General features: G+C 28.9%; 2 protein-coding genes across 3 annotated transcripts in view; one reads left to right on the plus strand and one right to left on the minus strand.

Annotated features, from left to right (window-relative positions):
* Positions 1–1,513: 1,513 nt before the first annotated feature.
* LOC134835855 (protein sidekick) overlaps positions 1,514–19,263 on the minus strand; it is a 32,417-nt gene continuing 14,667 nt past the window's right edge. The window contains exons 2-13 of one of the 2 annotated variants that reach the window (XM_063850841.1): positions 18,939–19,040; positions 11,502–12,548; positions 10,047–10,166; positions 9,409–9,987; positions 9,205–9,303; positions 7,980–8,245; positions 4,878–7,920; positions 3,662–3,940; positions 3,525–3,557; positions 2,904–3,224; positions 2,523–2,848; positions 1,514–2,108 (exon numbers count right to left, since the gene is read on the minus strand). In XM_063850841.1, the coding sequence (XP_063706911.1) occupies positions 1,866–2,108; positions 2,523–2,848; positions 2,904–3,224; positions 3,525–3,557; positions 3,662–3,940; positions 4,878–7,920; positions 7,980–8,245; positions 9,205–9,303; positions 9,409–9,987; positions 10,047–10,166; positions 11,502–12,548; positions 18,939–19,040 (6,458 nt within the window). In that variant the 3' untranslated portion in view covers positions 1,514–1,865. Of the gene's footprint in view, positions 2,109–2,522; positions 2,849–2,903; positions 3,225–3,524; positions 3,558–3,661; positions 3,941–4,877; positions 7,921–7,979; positions 8,246–9,204; positions 9,316–9,408; positions 9,988–10,046; positions 10,167–11,501; positions 12,549–18,938; positions 19,041–19,263 lie in introns of both variants that reach the window. The other variant, XM_063850840.1, reaches the window with a different exon arrangement.
* On the plus strand, positions 13,566–16,365 carry LOC134835856 (importin subunit alpha). Its single transcript, XM_063850842.1, has 3 exons — positions 13,566–13,694; positions 14,086–14,489; positions 15,057–16,365. The coding sequence occupies exons 2-3, from the start codon at positions 14,101–14,103 to the stop codon at positions 16,246–16,248; spliced, it is 1,581 nt and encodes a 526-aa protein (XP_063706912.1). The 5' UTR covers positions 13,566–13,694; positions 14,086–14,100; the 3' UTR covers positions 16,249–16,365.

Raw genomic sequence — 19,263 nt, forward strand, 5'->3', positions numbered from 1 at the left:
GGCTTAAAAGTGATCAAAAAATGACATGTAAAAAAATCAGCGTTTTTACTTCCAAACGCTGATTTTTTTGTTTCGTCAAATATCGACCCAATATGAACAAAAATCATTTTTAGAATGAATATTTATTCAATTTTAGGCTTAAAAGTGATCAAAAAATGACATGTAAAAAAATCAGCGTTTTTACTTCCAAACGCTGATTTTTTTGTTTCGTCAAATATCGACCCAATATGAACAAAAATCATTTTTAGAATGAATATTTATTCAATTTTAGGCTTAAAAGTGATCAAAAAATGACATGTAAAAAAATCAGCGTTTTTACTTCCAAACGCTGATTTTTTTGTTTCGTCAAATATCGACCCAATATGAACAAAAATCATTTTTAGAATGAATATTTATTCAATTTTAGGCTTAAAACTGGTCAAAAAATGACATGTAAAAAAATCAGCGTTTTTACTTCCAAACGCTGATTTTTTTGTTTCGTCAAATATCGACCCAATATGAACAGAAATGAACTTTAGAATGAATATTTATTCAATTTTAGCTTTGAAATCCATCGAAAGTTGATTAAAACTTGACTTGAAAAATTTCATGACCGTTTTTCTTCTTTTTCGAGGAGTACGAAAATGTGAAATTAGGGGTACAAAATTATGAAATATATGCATTTCAATGGAAAGTCTGTAGTTGATAAAAAGTTCGGAAAATTGAAATGAGTAGTATGAAATTGTAAAGTGAGGACAACAATAAAGATATGTATGTAATATCGAAATGCGGTATAGTATGTCGTTCTTTAGACGACTACTTTTTCTATTTTTTACTTTTTTAAGAAAGAATGAAAATGAGCATTTTTTCATTTGAAAACAATAAAAAGAAAGATATTTAATTATTAAAAAAAAAAAAAAAAAAAAATAAAATAAAATAAAATAAAATAAATAAATAAATAAAAATAATAATTATAAAAATTTTTAAATAATATTATAAACAAAATTTATCAAAAATTAAAAAAAAAATATATAAAATGTTATTTTTTTTAAATAAAATTTTTTTTTAAATTAAAATTTCGTATTAGAATTATTTAAAGAAAAAATTAAAAAATAAATTTTAAAAAAATTATTAAAACTCAAAAGGAATAAAATAATTTGACGCGACGTCAAAACTAACATATTTGCTTGGATACCATTAACAATCAAATTTTGTAAAATTTTGAAATAAAAAACATTTTTTTAATATTTTCTAATTTTTTGACATTTATTTAACGGTCTCCTATAATGATAATTAATTTATACATTTTAACATTAAAATTTATTATTTTTTAATATTTTATTAATTTAAATATTGCTATTCGAGAAACTTTCTAACTAACACTAAAAGTAGACTTTAAAAGTAGATAGAAAAATATTTCTAAAAAAATTAAAACTAATTTTTGAGTTTTTAATTAAAAAAATCATTCTTTTAGAAGAAATGTTTCTAAAAAGAAGGAACGATTTTGCTATTTGCTTGTTTTTTGGGAAAGGCAGTTAGATTTAAGTATTTTTCTGAATAAAATGCATTTTTTTTGCTACAACTAAATGCGATACATACAAAACTTATCTTTAAAATACAAAATCTATGCTTAATTAATCACATCTTAAATATTTACGAAATTATCAGTAAAAATTATTCAGTCGATCCATTATCATTTGATTATCTAATATTCGAAATTTATCCTAAAACGTTAAATTTATCGAGTTCTGGGACACAAAAACATATCACAATGAACTTACTAAACACGTAACATTAAAAAAAAGTCTAAATTAATTAAGTAAAAATTTTTTTAAGGAAATAATTTAAAAATATTCGCTGGTTAAACGTTAAATTTTGTCTGCAGGTCAAACGAATGATGAAAAACCGGGCAGCGGAGCACGAGATCGTGCCATGTTGTTCATTACGATTTGTCCGCCATTCAAACTGACGACGCCGCTGCCTTCGGGTTCGGAATCTGTGTAGCTTGAGTAATTTCTCACTGGTTTCTGACGCTTCCACGATTGACGAAGAGAGTCATTGACGTTTGCGTAATGATTTACGAAAGAATGCGGGTCTGAATGGACACTTTCTGCTTCGCTTTGGGAGTCCTAAAAAGGTAAAAAATTAATTTTAGAATTTTTTTTTTAGATTTTTTTTAAAATTAATTTTAAAAAATTAATAAAAATTAAATAAAAAATTAAAATTAATTTAAAATTTATTTTAATTTTTAATTTTTTTAGATTTTTTTAATTATTAATTTTTTAAATTAATAAAAAAAATTAATAAAAATAAAATAAAAAATTAAATAAAAAATTAAAATTAAAAAATTAAATTTTTTTTAATTTTTTTTAGATTTTTTTAGTTGAATTATTTTTTTTTAAAAAAATTAATAAAAATAAAATAAAAAATTAAAAATAAATAAAAAATTAAAAAAAAAATTTAAATTTATTTTTTTTTATTTTTTTAATTAATTTTATTTAATTTTTAATTTTTATTTTAAATTAAATTATTTTTTTTCTTACCTGTGAGTCACTTGAACTAACTTCGGATGGTTTTTCAGTGACACTACTGTCGTCAGGGTTCTCATCGTAACATTTGAGACTTTCTTCGTCACTGTGATATGCAACAGAAGCAGGCGAGGGTCTCGGCGGAGACTTTCCAAGAACAGTTGGCGGTGCGGGTTGCACTTTTCGACTCAAAGTGCCTTGAAGACGACGACTTAGAGTGCCTGTAGTTGACATTGTACCACTATTCAAGTTATTTCTTGATCGATAAAGCTCCAATGCGAGTTCTTGTCGTTCATCAATTGACATTGCCATCGATTCTTCGAGCGTTTTTTGTGCTTCTTCTACAAAAAAATTTAAATTAATGCAAAAAAAAAAAATTTCACGAAAAAAACTTACGTTTATATTTGTAACTTTTACTCTTGACACACAAAATCGAGATAACCATGATAATGATGACCACAGAAGTAGCTGCCAAAGCAACCATAAACCACGTTTGTCGGTAAAATGGTTTGTGTTGCAAGTAACCATACTCCAAATACAGCTTAGAAGGCGTCAAAATCGCAGTTTCTGAATAAGCGGGATATGAAATGCCGAATTTATTGTAAGCGATTACTCGAAATTTGTACACTGTTGATGGAAGAAGGCTTTGATAGCTCACTGTGAACTCTTGTAAGGGGCCGGAAGTTGATCTTGCGACGATTTCCCATCGAGTGTCGTCTAAAAAAATTAAAATTTTTATTAAAAATTATGTTTTTAGGAAAATTTTCAACATAAAACGTGCGAGTTAGGACATAAATGGTAACAAAAAGCGGGTTGTTAGTAAAAATTAGGACATTTTTGACAAGAATTGAACAAAAAATGAGGAAATTTTTGTTTTTTTTTTAGCGACAACATGCTGATGCGACGAAATTTGTGCCGTTAATGGATTTTTGGGTCATGAATGAGCTTTTTTGATGGATTATGAGTCGAACGAACAACATTCATTACGGAAAATTACGACCCACGGCTTGTACTTACAATGAACATACATATCAGCATCGATTGTATTGACTAAATTTTGTTGCAGAAGAAAAAATATTTCAACGTTAGTCTCTTAGAATTCTCAGAAAATTTCCAAAACCAAAAAAATTTTTGCTAAAAATGTCAAAACTTACCTCGTTTTTTAGCTTCGATGTAGTAACCGAGCACAGGACCTTTGCCTGAGGGACTGTTGACCCAATTCATGTCGACACTTGCAACGCCTTTCGTTAAAATAAGTTCCTTTGGAGCGATTGGAGAGCCGTCTTGAGGTCCTGTTGTGATATTGCCGCTAATTGCGGGACCGTAATCGATCGTTTGAGCACGAACAGTGAATGTGTAAGTGACTTCTTCTTCCAGATTTTGGATTACGAGGCTTGTGCCGGAGACTTTTTGTTTTACTTGTTTGCTGAATTCTGTGAAAAAAATAAATTTTAATATTTTTGATAAAAAAAAATTATTTTGCAATATAGAATTTAAGAAAAAAAAGAGACAAAATTAAAATAAATTTTTAAAAATTAAAAAAAAAAAATAATTGAAAAAAAAATTATTTTGAAAGTTTTTTTTCCATTTTAATTTTTTTTTTATTTTTTTTAACAATTTAATGTAATTATGCCTTTCTTATATAAATTAAAAAATTTTTTTGAATTTTTTTTTTTTTTAAAATTTTTTTTTTTTTTTTTTTTTTTTTTAAAATAAAATATTTTTAAAAAAAATAAAAAAAAAATATTTTTCATAAATTAATAAAAAAAATCTTTTTGAATAAAAAATAATTTCTGTGAAAAAAAATAAATATATTTAAAAAAAAGTTTTTAAATTTTTCCTACAAATTTTTTTTTTTTTTTTTTTAATAAGAAATACTCAAAAATAATAAAAAAAATTATTTTATATTTTTTCATCAAAATTTCTTCTTGAAAAAAATTTTTTAAATTATTTATCATTTTTTAATTTTTTTTTCAAAAATTTTGAAACTCGTTAGATTATTTTTTTTTATTTTTAAAAATTATTTTTTTTTTGTTTTGTTAAAAATTTAATTTTTTAAAACATTTTTTTTTCCAAAAAATAAAATTAATTTTTTTAAATTAACTCTTTGAAAAAAAATATACTTTGAAAAAAAAAATTAAAAAAAATATTTATATTTATTTTTTTTTCTATTCAATTTTTTGTTTTTGCAATACTGAGAAATATTTAAAAACAATAAAAAATTCAAATTCTAAAAAAAAAATTTAATTTTTTTTCATTAAAATTTTTTCTTGAAAACATTTTCTGAAATTATTTTTATTTTATTTTTTTTTTAATTTTTTAAAAAAATTATTGAATTTTATTTAAAAAAAGTTTCAAAAAAGTACTTACTTTCATTATCTTCCGTCGTTTCGTACGTCACAATATATCCCAAAATCTCGCCATTTCGCTTCTTCGGCGGATCCCACGAGACTTTCAAACTATTCATCGTAATATCACTAAATTTCAACCTTTGCGGCGGCCCCGGCAATCCTTGCATCGTTTTCGCAATCACCGCTTTCGACCTCGGACCATCTCCCGCTGGATTAAACGCCAAAATCTGTATCCGATATTCCGTAAATTTATCCAAAAGCGCCAAACTATGCGACCTATACGAAGCTGGAACAACTTCTATCTCCTCTTCTTGCTTCCTTCCCTCCTCGGGTTCTTGCGGCGAATACGTAACCAAATAAAAAATTTTATATCCAAGCAATTTCCCGTTTTGCATACTCTGTTTCGGGGGTTTCCATTTGAGACGAACTTCCGTACTTGAGACCGCAACAGCTTCCAAATCACGAACTTCACCCGTGGGCACTGCTTCGCCGACATAAACAGCAACAGGAGGTGTTGGAGGACCCTCTCCTTGCGAATTGAAGGGCAAAACGATTATTTCGTAATTTTTATCTTGCGTCAAATCCGTTAGTTCTAACGTGTTTTTCTCAATTCCGATCACTTCTTCCTTCGGCGTTGCCTGTAAAGTAGCGGGAAAGTCCGAAATTGGTTGAAAAAGCACTCGATATCCGCCCGTTTGCTCGTCGCCATTCCACAGATTCAATTCCAACGGGATCCATTCGACCCTCACGCTTGTAGTTGTTATCGGGATGACTTTTAAGTTCTTCACAGCACCCGAGGGAGCAGCTGGAAGAGTTCTAATCTCCGCACTTTCCTTGCTAAAAGGCGACGGACCGAGATCATTCGTTGCTTGTATCCGAAATTGGTACAAAGTGAAGGGTTTTAACCTTTCCGCCGTGTAAGACATCGACAACGGGTCAACTCTTTCCGGGATTGTTTGCCACGGACCGCCATTTTCGCGCGATTGAACCGTATAATAACGCAAGGGAGCGAATCCATCAGGTCCCGGGGTCCATGAGAAGGTAATTTGATGTGCTTGTACTTGACTTCGTGACACTTGAGGCTGCGACGGTGCCTGAGAAATTTCCCTATTGTTGGTTGTATAAACCAAAACTGATGCGGTCTTCCCCCATCCAAGCCGCGTTTGAGCTGTGACACTAAAAACGTAATATCGTTCAGCCAAAAGTTGTGTGGAGCGAAAAGTTCGATCCGAAGGCGGGAATTCTCTTGTAAAATTCAAATTCGACGATCCTTTGATCGAATAAGTGACTTTATAGGCGAGAATTTCTCCATTTGGCTCATCAGGGACATCCCAAATGATGCGAGCGGTTGAAAATGACACATCCGGAAATGACACATTTGACGGAGCCCCGGGGGTATCTTCAAAAGTTTGAACCCTAACAGGCAGGGAACTTAATGCGCCGTCACCTAATCGCGTATAAGCCAAGACTTGAATGGCGTAACGGACGTATTTCTTCAATTCCGTTAAGGTTGTCGTAAAAGTGACGTTACTTGGGATGTCTTTGAACAAAATTGGCGTTCTTCCAGCAGATCCGTAAAAAACTTTGTATCCTTCAATTTGGCCATTTTGATGTTGTTTCGGTACTTTACCCCATTTGACGACAATTGTAGTACTGGAAGTTGCATTTGCTTCGACGCCAACGGGACCTTCGGATGGTACAGATTCACGTGTTTTCTCCAAAGCGATTGGACTTTCGATGGAAGCTCCGACGTCATTACATGCTGTCATGATAACCTCATATGTGGACCATTCTTCGAGATTTTCCAAGACATGGGAGTTGGCGGTAGGGTCTTCGATCATCACACTGAGCGGGGTTTGAAGGGATTCGTTGTCGGAACGAACGTAGGTGATGTTATACCCCTTTGGGTTGCCATACCATTCGGATTGTTGAAGAGGAATCCATCTGACACGAAGCTCCGTCGCTGACATAGCACGAACTGTGACATTCCATGGGGCGTGTTTCGGTCTCGCTTGAATAGTTTGGAAGTCTTTTGTCGGTTCGGAAGGTTCTGACGTACCAACGACGTTTTGGGCGAACACCCGAAGGCGATATGGGGTGAATGGCTCCAAATTTTGCACATGCAAAGTGGTTGCTTCGGGATCGTAAACCTCGTAAACGTTGAACCACGTGACATTTCGTGCGGTTTGTGCTTCAACGATCCATTTTGTGATCGAAGAATTTCCATCGAAGCCGGGGGTGAATTGAATTACAACCGAAAATGCTTCGATATTTGACAAAGCGAGCTGATACGGCGGCATTGGCAAGACAGGTTCAATTCCCGATTGAATAGTTGCCGTTTTGGGACTTCCTTTGCCGACTTTGGTCCATGCGCTTACCTCAAAACGGTAATTTGTCGTCGCCATGAGGTCTGTGATATCCAATTGGGTGACGTCAGCTGTTAAATTTACCGTTTTCATCGTTTCCGGTTTTTCCTTGATCTGATATTTGACTTGATACCCGGTTAAAACGCCATTTGGGTATTTTGGGGGGTTCCAACGTACCTTTAACGCACGATCGGAGACATCGTCGAATTTCAGGTTCAAAACTTCGTCGGGGGTGTCTTCAGCAGTGCGGATTTCAATGGGCAAACTTTTTAAACCGTCACCTGGGTCAGTGAAACATAACACTGTGATGTTGTATTTTGTGAATTTTTGCAAGTCTGTCATGATTGCTGTTTGTTCCGCTAAAGGATCGAGTAGCGAAGGAGGTACTGCCATCATACGAGATTCAATTTCATGTAATTCGCCGTGTTTTGTCTCATATTGCCACGCTTGGATCTTGTAACCTTGATTTAATCCGTTGATTTGTTGGGGATTCGGAGGTTTCCACCAAACTTGAATCGCTGTTGAATTAATTGTTTTTACTTTAACGTTTGTTGGAGGAGCTTCGGGAATTCCTTCTTTCGTTTTAATTTTTGCTCCTTCTGTATAAACGCCGACTCCGATGTTGTTATAAGCCGCAATTTGGATCAAATAATCTTTCCATGTAATTAAATCTTGGATCAAATAGTTTCGTTGAGCCTAAAAAAATTTTTTTTTTTAATAATTTTTTTTTTTAAAATAAAAAAATAAAAATTTACTTCGTTAGTGATGTTACGATAAGTCCATTCCATGTTGTTATAGCCGAACAAGCGATATCGGATGATGTAACCTTGAATTATGCCATTGCGATGTTCTTCTAAAGGCGGTTGCCATTGCGTGATAATCTCAGATTGGGATCTGGCAGAGCCCACAAAACCAACGGGAGGGCCAGTAGGACTCTCTTGAGGTAAAGTAATGATGTTGCTCGGTTCGGAAGGGGATCCTTCTCCTACGCGGTTGACGGCGCTCACTCTGAATTGGTAAGCTGAAAGGAAAAAAAATTATATTAAAATTTATTTTATTTTTAATTTGCTTATTTAATAATTTTTTTTAACTTTTTGTGTCAAAAATATTAAAAATTAAAAAAAAATAATTTAAAATATTTAATTTTAATAATTTATATTTTCTGATTTTTTTACATTTTCACGTCAGAGCATTTTAAGATTTTTTTTTTATATTTTCAATAAAATTAGAAAATTTTTCTCAAATTAAAAAATATCAAAAATGTTTTTTTAAATAATTTTTTTAGATTTATTTTTATTTGCTTAGTTTATAATTTTTGTCAAAAATGAGAAAAATTTATTAAAAATTTTTAAAACTAAAAAAATTTATTAAAAAAAATTCTGCTTATCTAAAAATTTAATTTTTTACGAAAATATGAAAATTTTTTGTAAAATATTTAATTTTTCTTATATTTATAATTTTTAATTAATTTTTGTCATAAATAAGAAAATTTTATGAAAATTATTAAAAAAATTTCTTAAAATTTTCTGCTTTGTAAAAATTTCACTTTTTTTTAAATATGAAAATTTTAAGTAAAATATAAAATTCTTTTTTCAAAATTAAAATTTTTTTAATAAAAAATATTGAAAATTAAAAAAAGTCAACTAAATTTCAAAAAAAAATTTTAAAAATATTTAAATTTTTTTTAAATATAATTTACTTTACATTTTTTTAATAAAAAATTTGTTTAAAAAATAAAAAAATTGAAAAATAAAAAATAAAAATTTTTTTTAAAAATTTAAATCTTGAAAGACGTTTAAAACTATTTTAAGAAAAAATTTTACTTCAAATAAAACTTTTTTTTTCATAAAAACCAAAATAATTTTTGAATTTGTTCAAAATTTTCACATTTAACAATTTTAATTTTTTTTCTGAATTTTTTTTTTTTGACAAAATATGTGAAAAATATTAAATATTTAAAATTTAGATGAATTTTCTTACCTGTAGCTGCCTTCAAGTTGTACAAAAGCATAAACCGCTTCGATGACGAGACATTACTGACTTCCGTTACCCAATTTAACAGCGGATCTGGAATCGGTCCTGTAAAAATATCTGCTGACATACAGTTGATAATGTTAATTTGGTGCAATTTTAAAGTTTTTACGTGCAAAAAATAAAAAAAAAAATAATAAAATCCTTTCATACCTAATTCGGAAACCTCTCTTCGTTGAATAATAAACTTAATAATGTCACTATTTCCATCAAATCCCGGAGTCCATGAGATATTGACGCCTCGTTGTCCTACCATTCTTTCCGCACGAACATTTGTCGGAGCAAAAGGCAATTCAATCACTCCCAAAGTAGCGGATCTCGTTTCATTTCCTCCTGGCGACGTCACCATGCAAATATATTCCCCGACATCCGAAGCTCGAACTGCCTGAATTTCCAACGTGCCGTCAGCTTTTGTGCCAACGCGTTGACTATTCGTGATGGGAGACGCTGAATTCGCACGGAACCAATCAATGTTGAAGGGAACATTCGGATCACTCGAAACTTTGCACTGAAGCGACGCAATGTGACCAAGAAGGACAACCGTATCGACAGGCGGTTGAATAATTTGAGTGCGAACCATCACAGTGAGGTAAGCTTCGCCTTCGACACTTCCCGCTTCGTTTGAACGGATGCACATGTAAAAACCGGCATCTTCTTTGCGAACATTCGAGATGAGCAAATCGCCCGATTCCAAGATTTGAAGACGCCCAGAAGGTTCAATGCTGTTGGTTTCTGTTGAAATTGAGGAGAAAATTAATAAAATTTCATTAAAAATAAAGAAATTCACTTACTATTGTAAATCCATGTGACATTCGGATTTGGAGCTCCAAAAGCACGACACGTGATAGTTGCTTCTTTGCCATCTAAGGCAGTCACATTTTGCGGATAAATCTCCATTATGGGCATTGAAGCTAAAAATATTCATAAAAATCGATTAGAAACTTGAAAAAATTAAGAAAAAAATTTTGAAAAATGCATTTTGTGGTAAAAAGTGTAAAAAAAAATTTAAAATATGCAGAAAAATGTGCGAAAAGTGCTCGAGTGAAAATTTTATGTACAAAAGTGATAGTGAGACAGTGAGAAAAAATTAAATTTGTGCAAATATTGTGAGAAAAAATTGCATGAAAGATAGTTTTTAGTCAATTTTTGATTTTTTAAAGAAAATTTAATTTTTTTTTTTTAAGTTTTTAATTTTTTTTAATTTTTTTTATTTTTAACATTTTATTTAAATTTTTTTAATGAATTTAATTTTTATTTGAAATTTTAAATTAAAATAAATTAATTTTTTATTATTTTTAATTTCAATTTTATTTAATCTTAACTTAATTTATTTTTATCTTTAAAATTTTATTTTTATTCAAATTTTTTATTAATTTTTTTTTAAATTTTATTTTTAATTTTTAATTAAATTAATTTTGAACTTAAATTTTATTTTAAATTAATTTTTTTTTTAAATTTTAATTTAAAATTTTTATTAAAATTTATTTTTATTAAATTAATTTTTTATTTAAAATTTAATTATTTTTTTGAAAATTAAAAATTAAAAAAAATTTATTTTTAAATTTGAATTAAAAAAATTTTAAATTTTATTATTTAATTTTAAATTTATATTTTTTATTAAAAATTATTTTTTTTTCAAATTTTTTTTTATTAAATTTTGCACTATTCTTTAAAAAATAATTTAATTTAATTTAATTTTATTTTAATTTAATAATTAATTTTTAATTTAATTAATTAATTTTTTAAAATTTTGAAAAAATATTAAATAATTTAATAAAATTTAATTAATTTTTTTCATATTTTTAGGTTATTAAAATAAATTTTTTTATTTAAAAAAAAATTTTTTTTCTAAAAATTTTTTTAAAAATAACAAAAATTGACTCTCAAAAAAAGAAGTTCTAAAAAAATCGAAGTTCATGCTTTTCATTCCAAAATTTAGCGATAAAAATCATAATTTGTGCAACAAAATTCTCAAAATCGTGCCTCACTCATAAAAAATGCGAGCTTAATGGCTGTCATTTTTCTTACGCTCATAATCAAACTCAAATTCCTTTTTATATTTCTTGAGTTTTGCGGGTGATGAGGAGGCTCGCACGCGAATGATGCGTGGCTGAGCCAATCTTCGAACACGATTGAGATGAAAATGATCGGAAAGGGCTACCAGAAAATTGAATTAGTAAGTTTTTTAGTTAAAAATTCCCTTTGATCCCATTTTTTTTATTAAAAAATTCAAATTTTTTACTTACTTTTCACTCGAACCCATGTATAGGAGGATTTTTCTCCTGCTGAATTGGAAGCCAGACATTGAAACATTGCCGAAGAGTCGACTTTTTTGATGAGAAGTGAATTATCCTCCTGAACTTTGTACTTGTCCGTTGTTAAATCCAGGGCTTCGGCATTTTTGAACCACGTGACATGAGGAACGGGCGATCCAATGACGTCACATGGCAAAGTTAGTTGTTGTCCGAATTCTGCTAACGTTTCTGTTCGCAAGGGAGTGAAAAATGTCGGCGATTCAAGCACGCTGATGATTGCTGTGGATGTCACAGTTGGAAATCCGCCGCTTCGGAGACGAACTTGACACGTATATTCGCCCGTGTGAGTGAGATTTGCATGTAAAAGTGCCAAAGTTCGATTCCATGGGTCATTTAAAGTGTAAGAAATTCCCGCATTTTCGATTAAAATCCCGTCTTTCATCCACAAAGTCTCTAATTCGTGCAACGGGCGAGCATTTGTGATACATTGAAGTTCATAAATCTCCTCGCCTTTCACTAATTTCTTCGATTCTGGATGAACGATGATTTCCGGAGCAATATCTGAGAAGAAATCCCCTCCGCTGACGTTCAAACGAACAAATGCTGAATTCTCTTCTTTGCCAAGTTGCGCATTTATTGCACGTGCTCGATAACTTTTCTGATCGCCATCATCCACGCTCAAAATTACAAGTTGATTCTTCGACGTCACGGCATATTTGATGTCATAAAGTGCCCCCTCGTCAGTCATCCAAGTCACACTTGGCGCCGGAATCGAGTCAATTGGCGACAAATCAATGACAGCTGCTTTTCCTGCTTCGACGGAGATCGTTCGTTCCGTGAGATCGTCAAAGGTGCCCATGTAAGCGACAGTTACGTCGATTTTTTCACTGAAAATTGTTCCAGCTTCGTTTTTGGCGAGACATTTGTATGATCCCGAATCGTTTCGTTGCACATTGTTGATACGATGGTACTGGTTGCTGCTGAAATGCGTGATGGATTCGCCGTTTTTGAGCCATTTGTACATCGGTTGGGGGTAGCCTGGAATGAAAAAATGGGGAAAATTTATTAAAATGTGAGTAAAAATAATTTTTATTAATCTAAATCAAGCAAATATGTGAAAAATTATCAAAATTTTTATTTTTTCTTCTAAATTTTATAAAAATAATTTTAAATTTTTTTTTTAATTTTATTAATTTTAATTAAAATGATTCATTTAATTAACTAATTTAAATAATATAAAATTTAAACAAAATTTTTAATTAATAAAATTGACAAAAAAAATTTTAAAATTCTTATAAATTTTAATTTAATTTATTAAAAAAAAAATTTCTTTATATTTTTTCATACATTTTTGTGTTGATTTATATTTTTCTTTTTTTTTATTTACCTAAAATAAAAATAATTTGAGTAAATTTAAATTTAAAAAAAATAAAAGAAAAATTTTTATTGATTTAATTGAAAATAATTTATTTAAAATATTATTCTTAAAAAAATAAAATTTAAAAATTTAGAAAAATTAAAAATTTTTGACTGAATTTTGATTTTTTTTTTCTTTAATAATTAATTAATTTAAATAAAAAAAAATTTATAAAAATAATTAAAATTTAAAAAAAAATATAATTTAGAAGAAATTACATAATTCGAATAAAATTAAAAAAAAAACTTATTTTTTTACAATATTTTGTCAAGTAAAATTTTCAAATATTTAATTAATTAAAAATATTTTATTAAATTATTTTTTAAGTATTTTTAAAAAAATTAAAAATTAATAAAAAATTTTTTTTTGAAGAAATAAAAAAATTAATCAATAAAACTTAATTTTATTAAAATAAAAAAAAAATAAATTATTTAAATAAAATTTTTTTTAAATTTTAAAAATTTTTTAGAAATTAAACTTTTTTTAAAATAATTTTTTAATTAAATATTTAATTTTTCAGCCAAATTAACTCAGATGGAGACGACAGGTGTTTTTTAAAAAGCCCTCTTGCGGAAATAAATTGAACTAAAACGAAATTCGCTTTCACACTAATTCAAGATTTAATACTTTTGAGACGAATGAAAGTGATAACTCGCCTTCACGTCAATTCGAGACAATAAGCGTCGTTACAAAGCGTCATTTCCCGCATATTTTAGTCAAATTTACCTTGAATTTCGTGCATTAAACACTTAAATTTATCATCTGAGGTAAGAACCAATCGTACTCTCACCGAAAATCATAAAAGTTTTTAAAAATTCCTTTCAAATCTGCCAAAAATTGCGCAAAAAGTTAAGCACATGAAAAATTTCCGCTGCCTACTTGAACAATTACGCACTTTTTTGTGTATTTCGTCACTTTGTGAAACGCAATTCTCGTGTGCTGAAGCAACAAGTAGCTGAAATTCGAGCAAAAAGCCTCTGAAAAATGAGTTTCTCGGAGTTCTTTGTCCTTCAGTCGTCTTCTCTTTGCTATTATCTTCGTCTCGAGCTGCACGACGTGTGTCTCTGTGTATGGAACACATGTGAAACCGGCAGCAAATTTCCGTTAAATTCCCATACACGAGCGAATTTCATGTTTTTTTTTTTTATTTTTTTGCAGATCAAAGTCGAGAAGATGTCGGAAAATACGCAAGCGGGTCGCATTGGTGCCTTCAAAACGTTGCAAAACAAGGGAAGTCAGGAGCTTTTGAGGCAACGGAGACACGATGTTACCGTCGAATTGCGCAAAAACAAAAAAGACGACCAACTTTTCAAGCGACGAAACATTCATACGGCCGATGACGAGCCTTTGTCGCCGTTGCAGGAGAGCAATGGACAATCGCCGTCGACTTTTAACATGACTGATATCGTAAATGGGCTAAATAGCAAGGATCCGGTGCGCGAATTCGAAAGTGTGCAAGCGGCAAGGAAAATGTTGAGCAAAGAACGGAATCCGCCGATTGACACGATGATCGGGCATGGCGTTGTTCCGATTTTTGTCTCGTTTTTGGAGAGATTTGATAAGTAAGTTGCTTTTTTTGTGAGAAAATTTTGAAAAATTTTCGTGAATTTAATTTTTTTAAAGAATTTTAGAGGAAAATGTTCAATTTTTGGTTCAATTTCGACAAAAATTATTTTTTTCAAGTTTTAAAAATTTTATATTTTCGTACTTTTTCTATTTTTTTGTGAAAAATTTTAAATTTTGTAAAGAAAAATATTTTTAATTTTTCAAAATTTTAAAATTTAATTTAAAAAAATTTTTTTTTCGAAAATTTTTAAGATTTTTTGAATTTTTGTGAATTAATTTTAAATAACTTCTCAAAAATTTAATTTTTTAAATAATTTTTTTTTTTAAATTCATAAGATTTTTAAAATTTTTGTGAATTAATTTTCAAAAATATTCATAAGTCAAAAATTTATTTTTTTTTTTTTTTACAAAATTTTTAAAATTTTTTTTTTTAAAAATTTAAAAAATTAAGAATTTTTTTTAAATTGAATTTGTACGAAATTTACCAAAATTTTACCAAAACTTGAGAATTTTTCAAATTTTTTAATTTTCAATCGATTTTAACAATTTTTCTTCTTTTTCAGTCCAAAATTACAATTCGAAGCTGCTTGGGCGTTGACAAATATCGCATCAGGCACGTCGGAGCAAACAAATGCCGTCATCCAATCAGGCGCCGTGCCAAAATTCATCGCGCTTCTCATGTCGCCGGAGCAAAATGTCGCCGAACAAGCTGTCTGGGCCTTGGGTAACATCGCCGGAGATGGTCCCAATGCTCGTGATTTCGTACTTTCGCACAACGTTGTCGACAACTTGTTGCGTCTCATCGAAAAACCCATTCAAAATTCATTCCTTCGCAACGTCGTATGGCTGTGCAGCAACTTGTGCCGTAACAAAAACCCGCATCCGCCTTTCGAAAAAATCAAACCGTTGTTGCCTGTGCTCGCAGAGCTGCTCAAACACACTGACGACCAAATTTTAGCGGATTCCTGTTGGGCCCTGTCGTACGTTACGGACGACGAGGCAGATAAAATTCAAGCTGTCGTCGATTCGGGAGCTGTTCCGTTGCTCGTGAACCTTCTGGATTCCGAAAATGTCGCCATTATCACGCCAACTTTGCGTACAGTTGGAAATATCGTCACTGGAAATGACGTTCAAACAGATGCCGTGCTAAATGCGAACGTTTTGCCTCGTTTAGCGAAACTTTTGGAACACAAAAAACCCGCAATCGTTAAGGAAGCGGCATGGACTGTCAGTAACATCACCGCTGGCAATCAAGATCAAATCGGATATGTCTTGAGCAGCGATGTCATGGCTAATTTAGTAAAAGTTCTCGATTCGGGCGACTTTAAGAGTCAAAAAGAAGCAGCTTGGGCCATCACAAATACCACAACCGGCGGCAGCACTGAGCAAATTATCTATTTGATCGAAAAATTCCCCGTCATGAAGCCATTCTGTGACTTACTCGAGTCGACAGACGCTCGCACGATCAAAGTTGTCTTGTCGGGATTGGAAAATTTGTTCAAATTCGCTGAGAAAATCAACGGGGTTGAGAATCTTTCGATGCTCATTGAGGAAATTGGCGGTTTGGATAAGCTGGAGAATCTGCAGAGTCACGAGAACGAGGATATTTACAAGTCGTCGTTTGCCATTGTCGATAAATACTTCAGTGATGGCACGCAGGAGGAAGAGGGATTGGCGCCTGCCGAGGAAAATGGACAATTGACGTTCAATCCGACGGCAAATGGCACCGATGGCACAAATAATTTCAATTTTTAAAATTTCCAGTTAATTTATTATGAAAGAAAAAAAAACGTCTCATTCCCTGTATTATTATTTGAAGTGAACTGAATGGGAAAATTGTTGAATAAAACTAATTTTGATACAAAAATTTAATTTTTTCTTTAAATTTTAAGATTTTTAATTTAAAAAGTAAGATTTTTCATTAAAATTTGTACCTTAAGCTTTGATTTTTAATTTTTACTTAAAAAATTTTCAAATTTTTAATTTTTTAAAAAGATTTTTATTAAAAAATATTTAAAAAATTCACTTTTTAGAGTCAATGTTCACTATTTGTACGAAAAAAAAATTTAAAATGTTTCTTAAAAAATTCATTTTGGAATATTTTTTTTTTATAAAAAAAAAAAAATTTGAATAAAATTTTTCTTAAAAAATTCATTTTGGGAAAATTTTATGAATTTTTATGAAAAAAATAATTTTTTTTAACAATTTTTTTTTATTTTTTTTTGAAAAAATTTTTTGAAATTTTGAAAAAAAAAAATTTCATGTTTTTTCAAAATTTTTAAAAAATTTAATTTTTAATTATTTTTAAAATTTTTTATAAATTTTGAAAATTTTTTATTAAAAAATTAAATTTTTCAAAATTTTAGGAAAATTTTCATGAATTTTCATTAAAATTTTAAATGAAAATCTCTTAAAACCTCAATTTTTAAAGTCAATAACCGCTTTTTGTCTCTTCAAACCTCAGGCGAGACTCAATTTTATCCGTTTTCGCATCAAATCTCGACGAAACTTTTCTAAAGACACCTTATCCCATGCATCTAAGTCATCAAAAGGTAATTTACTATGCAAAAACTCATTAACACGACATACGTTCGACATGCAAAAAAGACAAACAGAACCTTATTGAGGACGATGGATCAAGGAACGACCGACATCACGACAAAAAGACATGTTTTGTTGACCCTTTTCTTCAATAGCTCTGCATTGATTAAATATTTACCGCAACAAAAAAGGGATAAAGTAACAAGAAATCTCACATCGAATTATTTAGATGCCCAATAGAGAGGCGAAAGGTGACAAAAATCCTGCATATATTGACATCCGACATAAATTATCGACAAAAATTGCTTCGAAGACGGAAACTGACTTCTTTGATGCTGACTTCTTAGCTGATATTCTCGTAATTTAATTCAAATTTGTGGAAAAATTCTTCTTCTTTGCAGCTAATGACTGTTATTATTATTTTAAAACTGGCTGAAAGTGACGCTCAAGTAATAATGAGCCTTTTCCTCTTCTTAACGTGCAAGAAAATAAAGTTCCAGCTGTAAGTTTTGTAAATTTTTCGGTATTGCATCAACGGAGACGACGACGACGACGTTCAACACCATTAAAAGTTATTTTTATGCAACATATGGGAGTCGTTCGCTTAAATATTTATGCATCGGTACTCTCCTAACTAACAACACACGTGTTTAATGCCTGTAATTTTTTTGGAGTAATTACTGGAAATTGAATTTTTTCGAAAAAAAATTGTCTGTCCGGTGAGGAATTTTATTGAAATAAAATAATAATTTAATTGAAAATTGAAAAAAAAATTATATCAGAAAATTTTATTTTTTTTGTGAAATTTTGTTCATTAAATTTATGAAAAATAAAAAATAATTTATTAATAATAAAATTAATTAATAATTATTTTTTTTTAATTTTTAAAATTTATTTTATTTTATTAAAAAATTTAAAATTTTTATTTAATTATTTTTAAAATTATTTAATTTTTTTTAAATCATAAAAATATTTTTTTTTTTAATTTTTAAAATATATTTTAATAATTAATTAATTTATTGTTTTTCAAAAATAAAAATTAATTTAATAAATTTTATGAGTAAAACAATCATTTATTGGTTAATTAATTTTTTATGAATTTTTTTTTTTTTTTTGAATAAAATATTTAAAATAAAAATAAAAAATTTTTTTATTATGTAATAAATTATTTTTTTACTCATAAAATTTATTAAAATAATTTTTTTATTAAAAAAACAATAAATTAATTAATTATTAAATTTAATTTAAAAAAAACTATTTTAATTATTTTAAAAATTCTTTTTATTAAAAAAAATATTAAACATTTTTTTATTCAAAAATTTTAATAAAATAATTTTTTTTATTATCGAAAATTAATTAATAAATTATTTTTTATTGAAAAAAAAAAAATTTAAATAATTTTAAAATTTTGCTAAAATAAAATGAATTGTAAAAATTAAAAAAAATAATTATTAATTGATTTAATTTTTCATAAATTTAATGAACAAAATTTTACTTAAATTTCTGATAAAAAATTAAAAATAATTTTTTTAATTAAATTATTTTATTATTTTTTAATTAAATTATAAAAAATATTTTTTTTTCGAATTTCTTACATTTTTTTAATAAATAAAAATTTTAAATTAAAAATTTTTAAAAATTAAAAAAAAAAAAAAAAAAATAAAAATTTTTTAATAATTTTTTTCAAAATTTTACAAAATGAGCGAAAATGCGCTTTCATCAAATTTTTTCTTCTCAAAACCATTAATTGACATTTGTAATTTAATGCTTTCAGGAAGATTTTATCCGTATAGTGTGCACTATTTTTAGCAAATTCTTCTTCGTTACGTGTTAAAAGTAAACTTTTTGTGGGTCGAGAACGTTACAAAGGCACATTAAATTAAGAAAATGAGCACAAAACTTACCAAGAGCGAAGCATTGCAGAATCTTCGTGCGTCCTTCTTGCACCATCGCTGACGACGACGACGGTTGCGTTGTGAATCGAGGCGGCTGGATTGCATTGTTTTCTGAAAAGAGACGAGAAAAATCGAATGTTTAATTGAGTTTTAAAAATGCAAGTAAAACTTTTCCCAAAAGAAATAAATTTTGTGAGAGACGATGAAAGAGCAGAAGCCAGAGGAAGTGTTTCAATCACAAAGTTCTACTTGTTCGAAGCAAAAACAAACACGGGAAACGATAAATTTCGATTCGAATGTTGTTTTGTTGCATAAAAAGAGAAATAACGAGAGC

Source organism: Culicoides brevitarsis, chromosome 3 (genome assembly GCF_036172545.1).
Source record: "Culicoides brevitarsis isolate CSIRO-B50_1 chromosome 3, AGI_CSIRO_Cbre_v1, whole genome shotgun sequence".
NCBI classification, from domain to species: Eukaryota; Metazoa; Arthropoda; class Insecta; order Diptera; family Ceratopogonidae; genus Culicoides; species Culicoides brevitarsis.

Excerpts from the sequence above, each read along its gene's own strand:
- LOC134835856 (XM_063850842.1), top strand. The coding sequence starts at position 14,101 with ATGTCGGAAAATACGCAAGCGGGTCGCATTGGTGCCTTCAAAACGTTG. Across the intron at positions 14,490-15,056 it reads TTTTTGGAGAGATTTGATAA|TCCAAAATTACAATTCGAAG; the intron begins GTAAGTTGCTTT and ends CTTCTTTTTCAG.